Consider the following 13,829-nt stretch of genomic DNA (forward strand, 5'->3'; position numbering starts at 1 on the left):
TTGAACCCTTGATCATTATGTAATGCCTTTCCTTGACTCTTGTAGTTTTTGATAACCTTTTGCTAAAGGTGTGAACAAGTAAAGAAATTATCTCATTAGGCAAGTTCACATTAATAAGAATGCCTAGAAAATGATTGATTCTTCACAGCAGGACCTACTGGCTGCTGTTAGGTCTCTCTTTAGTCTCCAGTTTATTATTTCTGTACTTTATGAAATGTGCCCCCGAGACTGGAAATGCATCTCTTACTAGTATCATTATGGAAAGTTATGGCAGAGTTTTATCAAACCCTCCTACATAAGTGAGAACATTATCAAACTGGGCAACCAGTCTGAAAGGCCGAATGTCCCAATTAAAAGAAGAATTACAGGAAATGAGTGAGAAGATGTTATTGTTAGAGTATATTATAGGGGCTAATAGCAAAGGCTATCAAGGCAATAAGGAACAAGTACCTAGGATCTTTTGGAGTCTCTTCATTCTCAAATTGACAAAGCTGAAGTTAGCACAGGAGCCAGACTACCTTATGGAGTCATCCCCTTTGAATGTTTTACTGCAGTGAAAGTATTGCAGTTGGTAATGAATCTTATTCACTATCCTAAGGAAAAGCCTGTTAGAAAAGAGAAGTAGGGGTAGAAGGTGGGAGGGAGGCTCAAGAGGGAGGGGACATACCTATATTATGGCTGATTCATGTTGATATATGGCAGAAAGAAACACAATATTATAAAGCAATTATCCTCCAGTTAAAAATAAATAAATTTTAAAAAGAAAGATAAGTGAGATCCAACCAGTCCGTTCTAAAGGAGATCAGTCCTGGGTGTTCTTTGGAAGGAATGATGCTAAAGCTGAAACTCCAGTACTTTGGCCACCTCATGCGAAGAGTTGACTCATTGGAAAAGACTCTGATGCTGAGAGGGATTTGGGGAGGAGAAGGGGATGAGAGAGGATGAGATGGCTGGATGGCATCACTGACTCGATGGACGTGAGTTTGAGTGAACTCCAGGAGTTGGTGATGGACAGGGAGGCCTGGCGTGCTGCAATTCATGGGGTCGCAAAGAGTCAGACACGACTGAGCAACTGAACTGAAGTGAGATGAATTGGTAGTAATTATTGAAGCTTGCTTAGAGGACATTAATCATGAAGATGAAAATGATGAATAGGAAGATGAGGATGGTCCTCTTGGAGAGAAACTAATATTTAATGAAGATGACATCATAGAAGGGTATTATTACACTGAGAGAGATGGGCACACATTATGAACTCTTTTTTGAAGAGAACAGATCTTACAGTGTATAGACACGTGATCGATCCTCTTCCCACCCATTTCGACCTCTCATGAAAGTGAAGAATCAGATGATTGACCACTAGAGCCACGATTAATATTATTTTGCCACTTGCTAAAAGAACTCAAGTATTGGCACAGTTTATGCAGAACTTCAGGGATATATATATATGCATCAGGACTAGAGAATTCATCTCACAGTGATGTATTTTGTAAAGAAGGACTAATCTAGAGTCTATTCTAGCCTAAAATCTGTAGCAGATAAGTCTTAATTTTCACAATTACATCTTTTTGGTCTCATTGAATGAAGAGTTTAATCATAGATAAGGACTGAATGTAGGTATCTGAGCTTGAGAAATAGGGAAAGGTCTTCATGTTTTTTGTGATGTTGATACATATTTATCAGCTGAATACCTTAACAGCTGCCAGTTAAATGCTGAACCAAGTAAGAAGGGTGTTTGACCCTGTGGTGGTGTCTTTACAACCCTGCCATCATTTGTGCCAGTCAGGATGTTCTGCCACTTGTGGAGCAACAACTGGTTCATGAAGAGGGGTCTACGGCTTTTGGCAAGCTCTTTGGCTTTGGAATGACTTTCAGTATCGATCCACCTAACTGTCGGTGGATTTGACATGGAAGTAGAAGGTGGGGGTGGATAAGATGTTCATCTTCATTGAAAATACTTTCATGGTGACCTGACTGTGATGCAAACGCCCATTCCTGGTCTTTTGCACTCTGTCATGAAAAACGCTGTGCTGATAAGTTAACCTTTGAGCGCCACCACATATGCATCCAGTCCAAAGCCATGAAGGAGACCTCGCTCTCACATCTGGGAATGCTGGTCTTGGGAGGAGAGAGAGAACCATCTTCACAAACAGGCATATAGGACAAAAAGTGAAACTGTTGGTTAACATAATCACTGGCACATTAGTTTGAACCACAAACCAGCCGTATTTATTTAGCCTTAATTATAATTTCAGATGCAGTACTTCTTTCAGGCCTTATTTTACTTTAGCAGTTTAACTTGGTACGTTCAATGGAGGAAAAGTCAAGTGTTGTGATGCAGAGCTTATGCTTTGTAAGACAACTGCACTATGGAACCACTGACAGATCAAAATCTGACATTTGTTCCAAAAGTAGTTTTGAATTAGTGTCTATTCGACTTCATGTTCTGATGTTAACCCTGGTTGTGTTATAATGGTGGGTCAGGAACAGCCTGGTCTTGCAGAGAAAACTGGAGTGTTACAGATGATTTTGTGGGCAAGGATTCTTCACCAGCCCACCACTGAGTCAGCCTGCTTGGTTTTTAATTGAAGATCTTTCGTCAGTAGCTTTAGGGATCCTTTCTCACTGAAGCAGAGGATAGTTAAATGATATATCTGAAATCTCCAACCAGTTATGTTTCTTAGCTCCCTAAATGCCTGGTTTTAAACAGATGAGTAAGAGTTGAATATACTTAGGTTATAATCTATGACTTGACTAAAAACATAACATGGTACTGCTTTATTGTCACGTTCAGGATTAGGAGTCAAAGTTGCTATAGACTGTTTTGAACGAACAGAAATAGACATAGAAACATCTTTAACGGAGCAGTTAATTATATTAAAGTGCAGGACACTAAGAACATCTGGGATGTCTGAAAACATCAGTTAACTTGAGCCAGGGTGCACTCAGGGTCCTCCTCATAGCATAGTGTTATGTGGTTTTTGCTTTGTATTATCTCAGCCTGGATCCATATGTATTTTTTATCCTTTTCTTTTAATATGTTAATTTTGCTCCATCTGTATTTGCATTATTATAATAGTTTGAGTTCTGAGGGAGTTTTCACTGAAGGGAGAAAATAATTTAATGAGGTATACCATAAGGTTACAATGGTTGAGAAAAGAGAAAGAGGAGAAGTTTATCTAAATGGAAATCTGAATTACAGAATATTTTAAAGAAATATATTACTTGCAGATGGAATGATGCTTTAATTGAGGTGTAAATTATGGTAATGAGACAAGGTGAATAAGAAATTATATTCATGATTATATTCTGTTGTTTATCACACAAGGATCTTTTACCATAGGGTAAATTGCTAGATCTAGAGACTAGAGATAGGGTGAAAGGCATATAGAGGGGCTATTTACCCAAAATCATGCAGATAATGTAGTAGTGGAACCAGTCTAGTCAGTGCAATTTCAGAATCTGTAATTGTTAAAAAAATATTAGTCAAAACCTAAATTAACTCATTTTCTTTGAAAGTAATAAGACCCGATGGAAGTCAGTCTGAGTGAACTCTGGGAGTTGGTGATGGACAGGGAGGCCTGGCCTGCTGCAATTCATGGGGTCGCAAAGAGTCGGACACGACTGAGCGACTGAACTGAAAAAGACCCGATTCTCTTCATACTCAATTTCAAACACTAAGTTACAGGTTTCAAAGACATACAGCTATTTCCCTATTCTCCATGAAATTATGAGGGACACCAAATGTTCTTTAACTTATCCTATTCTAACCCACAAAAGAAGAGTTCCTGTAGTCATTATTTTATTATTTTATCATTCAAGTCTTACAACCCTTAGACCAAAGGGGCTTATATATAATTGAGTACCTAAGGTCAGATAACTTATTTAGGAATTTGTTCAGTTAAATTGGCTTATACTAAAGCATTATAACTCTCTGCAGTATGGCAGATGAATGATATGCCCAAACATTATTGACAGATTCCATATATGTATATATGCTATACAAGGATATACAAGTAACATAAATTGGTTCATTTCTTTTGCTAAGTTTGAAAAAAAATCTATACTTTGGTATATAAAAAACACTTCTAAAGAGATATTATAAAAGGTTTTACTATCTTTTAAGTGTATCCCTTTAATTGTCTTTTCCTTGCATTTAAAGAACCAGCAGTATCACCAAAATTTATTTATTCTTTTCTAGGCTCAGGTGACATAAGAAGTTGTACAAACAAAATTGGGTCAGGAGACCTGGGTTCAAAGAAACAACTCTGGGCATATCTATGAGCCTCTGGGGACCTAATTTGCACCATTTATGAAACTGAGTTAGATTTGGTGATCACAAATTAAATACCCCAGTACTGTAATGCTCCCTATACCCTTATGTACATGTATAGTAGCATACCAGTTGAAAAGAAAAGGGTAAACTTTTAAGATATTAAAATAACACAATTTTGGAAATGACTTTGTCAAATAAAATTTCAACAGAGGATGAAAGACAGCCAGGCTAACATGATGTCTCCACTCTAAGCAATTTTTCAGGTTTGGTAGATAAACCAAGTAAGAATCTATTTATATAATTACTCATTTATTAAAACATGGAAATTCATAGAAAACAAACCTAAGTCTAAAAATATTAAAAATTGGGTTGCAGTCTGAAAAAAAGAAAAGGGCTTCCCCAGCAGTTGGGGCTAACCTGTCTTACTCCAAACCTATACAGCATGATGTTTTTGGGTGTGTGTGTGTGTGTTTTCCCTTATAAGGTCTGTCAAGACATGATTTAACAAGTTCAGTTTGGAGAAATCAAACTTGCAGAGCAATCTGTACTACAGCAATTGAAAAGGAAAGAATTGAGTTGAGCTACATTTTTAAAACAGGACTGTGGTCAAAAGTATGTATAAATTTGTGTAAACTCCACTATAAATGACAAAAAAACTCTAATTCTTAGTTAATCATGACTGCAATCAGTGCTTCTCTAGTTTTGCTCATCTTATTTTCAAAGAAATAATTGCTAGTGTTTTCCAAGGTAGTCAAGAAAAAAGGGAGACCCAAGACTTAATGACTAAGCAAAAATTCCAAGAGACCTATCCAAAGTGGCATTGTTTTAGCCATTCTACATCCTGTAACATTTACTTATAAAGATACAAGTGGAGAGTTTTTCATCTTCTGCCTCAAGATTCTTTGGGGTATCAGTTGCCTTTAGGGCCAATTGAAGGTCATACCTTTAAGCTGGGGGGACTTTTGAGTAAATAACTCTGCATAAGTTCCTAAATGGTTTATTTGGTGTCTCTTGGAACCATATCTGAAGAAGATTGAAAACCCAGGTAAAATGGTAGCACCAGCTCTGCTATGGCTTCCAGCCTCCTAAAAATTCATAACTAACCATTTGCTAACACTTGACGTTCCCCAAGTCACCTGTTCTTCTGTTATAGTACACATTCCTGATCCTGATGATGAGTTTTTCAGGTTAAAAAAAAAATTAATTCCATCATGTTTTGCTGTTTAATAGAAATAAAATCACATAAATGATGATCACTGTGATGACATAAAATACTTCCACAAAAATTTTCCTATATTATCTCCATTTTTCAGAAAAACTTTGAATAACTTTTTCATCATTACACAACTGAATGAGAATTTAAGCCTAGAGAGGAATCTGTTCATTAAAATAAAGCAAATGAAAACAAAAGGAATTAATACCTGAATTTGAGGGAGTCAGTAGTTATATGGCAATGCCTATATATTAGGACCAAGACTTCACTTGAATGAGGTTTGTTTTTAGGGAGATAGGTTTTTTTTTGTTTTTTTTTTGTTTTGTTTTTAATATATAGTACAGATGCCATTGTCTGTTGCTGAGATTAACAGTTTCATTCAATTCAGGTACCAGCAGTGATACTTAAGTAGTACAAAAAGAGAGGTTAGAACAAAAGTGTGAAGGAAAAGGTATTGAGAAAAGGAAGATGATTAAGTGAAGGAGCTAGAGTAACTTTAGAAGGTATGGCAGCTTCTGATAAAGTATATGTATACAGTTTCTCACCAGGTACTAAAGGTTCATTTCCTTCCTGGCTGGAAGTTCCCCTAGAAGGGATTTATGGCAGCTTCACTCTCAGAATGCTTTCCCTTTAATCTGATAAAGGGAATCTCAGAAGAGGCTTCTTTCTACATCTTGTTGTATCTTAGATGTCTGTGGTTTAAGGTCATCTTTATGCCATTCTAATAGGTTGTGCATCCCTTCATTTGGGACTGCCCATAGCTAATTAAGTCTCTAATAAGAAATGTTGTTCGACTCCTGCTGTTGTCTCTGAACTCAGGAGGACATGGGGCCCAGACCTCTGTTAATGAAGCATCAGCTTTCTGATAGCTTTGGAGAGAGGGCATAATGAAGCTTAGGTAGGAAATGCTAGAAAACTGCAAAGTGGATGTGACTGTTGCTATGGGAAGGACTTGCCATTGCCAGAATGAAGCAACATGCTGAAGCAATACAAGACCCACAGGCACATGGGAAAGGCACAGGAAGCAGACAGGAGGAGCTTTTTTCCTCCTTTCTTCCTCCCCCAGCCCTGCAGTCTGTCGGTAGAGACTTAAGGAAGTCAGTTGGCAAAACAAACTGGTTAGTGAAGTCCCAGCTCCAGCATCACTAGGCAGAGCATGGAGGGTGAATTTTAAACTGAGGGACAGTAATAGCATCAACTTCTTGGAAACCACACGTGCTCACACCTCTGCTCCACCCCCAGGCCTGATTTCAGACTCTCAACAATTGATGTGTTAACAAGCCCTCTGGGTGATTTAGGTGCATGGTCAAGTTTGAGAACCACCAAACTAGAACATTGGGCATCCAGATTCTTCATTTGCTGATTTTCAATCTTGCCAACGACTGGTTCTTCAAGAATAAGAAAGTGCTGCTTCTCAGAATCTAATCATGATTCCCCTTATGGCTCTAGGCAGTTGGGATTGGCAAAAGTTAGAAACAAATTCACATTATATTAACATAAGACTTTGGTTTCTTTGTGGATTAAATAGAAGTGATACTCTTACTTAGGGTTTTGATTTTTTTGTTATAACCAGATTTATCTAATGGGGCAATAAAATGTGAAAACTGAGTATTCTTGTATAGCTCAATGTTGTAATAAAAAGTGTAAAGTGAGATGCTGTTATATTATAACGTAATTATTTTGGTTTTAGGTGAAATTTAAGCATGATAGCTATTGTTGCTGTTGTTCAGTTGCTAAGTTGTGTCTGACTCTGCAACTCCATGAACTGCAGCATGCCAGGTGTTCCTATCCTTCACTATCTCCCTGAGTTTGCTCAAACTTACATCCACTTAGGCAGTAACCATCTCATCCTCTGTCACCCCCTTCTCTTGCTCTCCATCTTTCCCAGCATCTGGGTCGTTTCCAGTGAGTTGGTTCTTCACATCAGGTGGCCAAACGATTCAGCATCAGTCCTTCCAATGAATGTTCACAGTTGATTTCCTTTAGGATTGAGTAGTTTGATCTCACTGCCCAAGGGACTCTCAAGTCTTCTCCACACCATAGTTTGAAAGCATCAATTCTTCAGTGCTCAGCCTTCTTTATGGTACAACTGAAATTTCATATCCATACATGACTACTGGAAAAACTATAGCTTTGACTATCTGAACCTTTGTCGGCAAAGTGATATCTCTACTTTTCAATACACTATCTAGGTTTGTCATAACTATACTTCCCAAGGAGCAAGCGTCTTTTAAATTTGTGTCTACAGTCACCATCCACATTGATTATGGAGCCCAAGTAAATGAAATCTGACACTGGTTCCCCATTTTCCCCATCTACTTGCCATGAAATGACAGGACCAGATGCCATGGTCTTCATTTTTTGAATGTTGAGTTTTAAGCCAGCTTTTTCATTCTCCTCTTTGACCTTCATCAAGAGGCTCTTTAATTTTTCTTCACTTTCTGCCATTAAAGTGGTATCATCTGCATATCTGAGGTTGATGATAGCTGTGCTATGCTTAGTTGCTCAGTCATGTCCAAATCTTTGAGACTCTGTGGACTGTACCCTGCCAGGCTCCTGTGTCCATGGAGGTTCTCTAGGCAAGAATGGCTGGAATGGGTTGCCATGCCCTCCTCTACGGGATCTACCCAACCCAAGGATCAAACCCAGGTCTCCTGCATTGCAGGCGGATTCTTTACCGTCTGACTCACCAGGGAAGCCCTGATGATAGCTATTAGCCATAAAAAACTAATCAGCATATTTTCAGGGATCTGAGCCAGTTTTTCTTTAAGTGATTCACTCCTCCCAGGCATTAGTGTCAAGCATGTCTTAGAGAGGAAAGTTTAACCTTCACTGTAAGCAAATGTACACTCAGACTCAAAGCTAAAATGATACTTTAAATATGTCCTTTCTCCTTTCCTACCCATACAGTTCTTTTACTCCTGCCCCATCACTGTCAAGACCTAACAGTGACTTGACATTGTAAACCTGGTGCTCAAGAGCTGAATTAATGGTAGGGACCTTTTCATTCATTCACTAAACATTACAGAGTTCATGAGTTTTAAGCACTAGGTAAATATCAGTGAACAAAGCAAGGTTTCTACATCTGGAGCTTATAGTCAAATAGGTAAGATACAAATGGCTTCCCTGGTGGCTCAGTGGTCAAGAATCCACCTGCCAAGCCAGGAGATGAACGTTCCATCCCCTTGTCTGGATGATCCCCTGGAGAAGGAAATGGCAACCCACTCCAGTATTCTTGCCTGGGAAATCCCATGGACAGAGGAGCACAGTCCATGGGGTTGCATAAGAGTCGGACACGACTTACCAACTAAATGAGATACAAATAATAAAACATATATAAAAGTGGTGGTAAATGTTATTAAGAAAAATATAGTACAAGGAAAAAGAGAATGATTGGCCTACTGTATTGTGCATAAATTTCTCTGTGCCCGAAACCTAGCACTCAGTGAATTTTCTAAGTACAGTAGCTTTGAATTCTGAAAAGTGAGAGTCGTAACATTAAAGATTAGAACAATGAAAATAAAAGCTAATGAGGTCTCTGTATCTGAGCAAGCTGGAGTAAGGGAGGAATGAGAAGGTCACATAGTCCGAGAGAACCAAAAGGAATAGACTAGCAAGTCTGAACCCTTGTTCAGAGATTAGTTTCTGACTTGAAAGAAAGTAATGGGTTTTTTTGGGGGGGGGGGGGGTGGGGGGCTGCTGTTTACACAAATTCCTAGTTAGGATTTCAGCAGCCACACGCAGGGAAGATCTTGAAGCTAATCATTTGCTTAGGAAAACAAAAGATGTCCATGGGACTGATAGAAAAAGGATCAGAAAACGAATCGTTCCTCTTTATCTATTTTAGAAACACTAAACTTGGGAGTTTTTCTTCAGGACAGGTTTAAAAGAAGCAGTGCAATTAAACTTGAAATAGCCTTAACAGAGAAAATACCTAACACTCTGTTAATATTAAGAATGCATTGAAAAACAATAGTTACTCTTTGTTGATAATGCCTGCTTTTTGGGCTAGCAGTTCAGTGATAGCTGGGAGCACTATACCTCATCCACACTTTGTTCTGTTTGCCACTCATGCGTGCGCGCACACAAACACACAAACATCAGATTTATAATTGGCAAATGTACAGGAAAAATTTATCATCACATTCACCATTCTATAATATGATGGAATTACTCTAAATATAGTTTAAAATCCCACATTTTTATGACTTTAGAAGGATAATTTCCTTTTTATAGTATGTAAAAGTCAGATATGCTTCAGGAATTAGATGACCTCACTAACTCAAAGTAGGGAGGGGTCATATACGTGAATGCTGGGTAAGACCCAGAAGGCAAAGAGGCACAAAAATGTCTGAGCAGAATATTTATTTTAAAAGGGAGTGGAAAGTTTCTTTTTTAAGATTAGCAGGGAAAGGATCATGGAATTTTATAATTGACACAGAGAGATGTTTTGTGTTCTTTTATTGGATAGAAAACAAAGATGAAAACAGATAATAAACTAAAAAATATTCAAAGCCCAACCTTACTCCTTCCTCAGTAATTTTTACTCTATGAACCCATATACTGGAAATCTTAGTAAATCACTAACAAAATAATAAATCTCATGCCAATCAGAAGACTCTAGATAGGGAACTCATAGGCAAGAGGTAGACAGACATTTGACACCAAAGTAGGTGTTAGTTCAAATTCACAACCCCTGGAGGAATGTCAGACTAAGAAGCAGATTCTAGTTGGTTTTATATAGAATGTTCCAGTCAGAACTGAAGAAAAGATCAAAAAGTATATGAAAAAGCAGTGAATAGTGGTAAAAGGTTAGTATGAAAATACCAAATCAACTTTTAAAATTTAAGAGATGATTAGAATCAGATCACCTGGATTTTAACCATGAGTGTACTATGCACTGACTGTGTCACTCCAGGTAAATTATTAAATCCTTTGTCCTCAGTTTCATCAGTTCTAAAGTGGGAACAATAAGAAATAAGGATTTACTGTATAGTACAAGGAACAACATTCAATATCTTATAATAATGGAAAAGAATCTGAAAAAATATGTATATAACTCAATTACTTTGCTGTACATTATATACTTTGCTATAACACAGTATTGTAAATCAGCTATAGTTCAATTTAAAGAAAAAAATGGGAACAAGAATAGTTTCTCATGGGGTTACTGTAAATGGGTACAGTTCTTAAAACATAGCATAGTGTCTGGAACATAGTGGACATTCAATATGTTATCTAGTATTTATTATTATTACTTACATAGCTAAACCCAGATAGTGGGAGTAATTTTAATGTAAAAAAAAAAAGGTTGACGGCAGACTTAGCCCCTCAGTGATTGATTTTATCTACAGCATTAACCAGGTTTTTCAAATGATGAAACTTAGGCCTCAGCCTACCACTTAGAACTTATAATAATCTATACGCTCTATAAACTGTAAGCTCAACTATTTCCAATTACTTATAATCAGGTCCAGGTACAGATTTTTTCAAAATTTATTTCTGTTGTTCTGGGGAAGCATTTGTTTGCCTCATAACATTTCTTTTTTAGAAGCAGAATTTATAGTGGTGAAGTTTAATATCCTAGCAGACAAAGTCTGCATAGTTTCTATAGAACTGTAGCTTCTGGAACAGTTTCAAAATGGAACCCCAATGACAGTGCATTAATGTTGAGATATACTTGGAGATATCACTACATTAAAAAAAACATACTGTGCTTTATAAATTAATCTCAAGTCTGAGCCAGACACGGAAGGGTGGAAAGCCAGAACTCTGTACCCACATAATCAACAGTCTGTGGAAACTCTGGGAACCATGCCACTAGTCTCCAACCTAGCATAGTTGGGAAATGACACATTCTTCAAGGAGCTCTTGTCCAGGAAATGAGTGGGTCCACAAAGCACACCAGTAAGGTCCATAAACTTGTTTTATGAATGAAGAGTATGAGGTGTACTGGCTCCAAGCTGCAGCACCTATGAGTATGTTGTAATTTCTAATTCTTCAGTTTTTATCATGGTGATAGATTGATATAACAGAATTCTAACAGGAAAAAATAATCATGTCAGCTATAAGAATATTGTTCCATACTACTGCAGAATGATTTTAAATCAAGTTTTCATATTTATCTCCAGTCCTAGATCAGATCTTCCCACCTGCCCCTCCCCACCAAAAAAAGGAAATGGTGTATACAAAAAGCCAGAAATGTAAATCAATTTTATTCACACTTCCCATGAAAGACAATTATATTTTTACATAAAATCATTAACACAGAGAACAAGAAAACTCTTAATATATCTGATTAGACACACAATATAGAAAGTAAATTGAAAATTAAAAATAGCATACTTTAGTGATTACATATATATTTTCTACTAATTTATAGCAGCATCAGTAAGATTCATGTATTCTTTAATAAACTAGCAGCAAAAATTTTTAACTACACAAATTCAGTAGATGTTCCCCCCACTGTTTCACTCATACAGAATTTATCACATTAACATAAAAAACCACTTCTATTTCCTAAAGAAAAAGATGGGAAAGATTTCACAAGTCAGCAGTTTCCCGAGAAAAGAAGGGAGGAGTGAGGAAGGAAACTGAAAAAAATTGGTGGCAGTTACCAAAAAATAAATTCTCAACCACCTTGATCAATTATGGGTAACTTCTGTGGCATCTCTATGTATGTGTATGTTAGTAAATAAAAGCTGTGTTAACTTTGCTTTCTGATTTAATACTGCAGCTGAAAAATATGTGGAAGTTCCCAGGAGGCCTGTCAGAGCCTGGAGAAGATATTGGTGGGTATCTTATATATTTATAATTGAATTGAAAATGCTGAATAAATTTCTGTGTTTACTTTCTTGCTCTAGAGCTGAGAATGAGATTTTAAGCTTTCTAATTGGTTTAGACTAAGTCAGAAAATTTCAATCAAGTTATTCAGTGCTGATATTAAATTAATAGCAAAACTTAACATTATAATTTATTCCATTAGTATAAATAATACCAGTCAGAGCATAACACCTGTTTTTTGGCTTAGAACTGCTTCTAGATTAATTTGAAAATGAGAAGCTTTGGATATACAGTTAAGGTTAGCATTAAGGGATATTCTGAATTTGACTAAAATTGTTGGAGGGTTTCCCTGGTAGGTCAGACAGTTAAGAATCTGCCTATAATGTGGGAGACCTGGGTTTGATCCCTTGGTTGGGACTATCCCCTGGAGGAGGGCATGGCAACCCACTCCAGTATTCTTGCCTGGAGAATCCCCATGGACAGAGGAGCCTGGTGGGCTACAGTCCATGGAGTCACAAGAGTCTGACACAACTGAGCGACTCAGCATAGCAAAATTGTTGGAACTGAACTATTAGAAAAATTCTTGACCATTTTATCACAAGGTTGAGGAGAAACTTTTAAATGAAATGTGAAATATTTATAAAGGCAATTATTGAACAGTGGTGGTATAATTCTTCTGTTTATGGAAATTTTATCCACTATTTATTTTGGATAGTCAGAATGCAAAAAGATGGTAACATGTCTTATGTGAGAAAGTCTGAAATGAGAGATAATTTCCTAGAACAATTTACTGAGCTCAGTATTTAAGATAGGGTAGTTTGAAATAATCTAAGAATTCTTTATGTCACTGATTTTACAGGAAATCGAGAGTAGAAACTGAGTTTTCCTGTCTCTTCCTTAAACCATTGTGTCAGGCGCAGTTCTTATCATAATAAATCAATAGATAACTCATTTCATACTTAACTGTTTTTCTATGAGTTTTTCCTCAGTGTGTATATGTCCCCTATTCTCTTTAGCCATCATTTATATGAAGGCAGTGTCCTAAATTATTTTTAAATGTATATATATACTTGAAATGATTTTTTTAGTGTTCCACAGATGAAAATGCCCTATTCGTAGTATAGAGCCAACTCCTAACATCCTATAAATAAATTCACTACATTCAAATATATCATAGCAGATTTTGGTTTTTAGGTACTTAGTAACCTTTAGCTTAGGCTTCCCTAGGTCTTCTGTTGAAATAAAAGGATTTTGTAGTAGTGCCAGTACAGAAAGAAAAAGCCATTTATTCTAGAACTCTTGATTATCTCACACTATCCTTATGTGATATGAGATCATGTGAACTAGTTAAGTGTCTGTTTTACATCCTTATCTAATCCATACTGGGCAAACAGCAGTCTATAGGAAGTCTGTAGAACTTCCTCTTCTGAACTTTGCCTTCTCAAATGAATAACTTTCTTCATTTGAGTTTTCATCGATATTCTGAATTTCAGAGATATTTAAATGTAAATAAACACATTTTCCATACCAGGTAAGTACACTTTAGGTTTGAGTGTA

General features: G+C 36.9%; 1 protein-coding gene and 1 pseudogene across 1 annotated transcript in view; both read left to right on the top strand.

Moving 5' to 3' along the window:
- NUDT6 (nudix hydrolase 6) overlaps positions 1 to 13,829 on the top strand; it is a 58,054-nt gene that overhangs the window by 40,921 nt on the left and 3,304 nt on the right. The window contains exon 4 of the mRNA XM_052654427.1: positions 12,226 to 12,280. Within this exon, the coding sequence (XP_052510387.1) occupies positions 12,226 to 12,280 (55 nt within the window). The remainder of the gene's footprint in view (positions 1 to 12,225; positions 12,281 to 13,829) is intronic.
- Positions 72 to 2,186, top strand: LOC128062071 (chondroitin sulfate N-acetylgalactosaminyltransferase 2-like; annotated as a pseudogene).

Source organism: Budorcas taxicolor, chromosome 17, assembly GCF_023091745.1.
Source record: "Budorcas taxicolor isolate Tak-1 chromosome 17, Takin1.1, whole genome shotgun sequence".
NCBI classification, from domain to species: Eukaryota; Metazoa; Chordata; class Mammalia; order Artiodactyla; family Bovidae; genus Budorcas; species Budorcas taxicolor.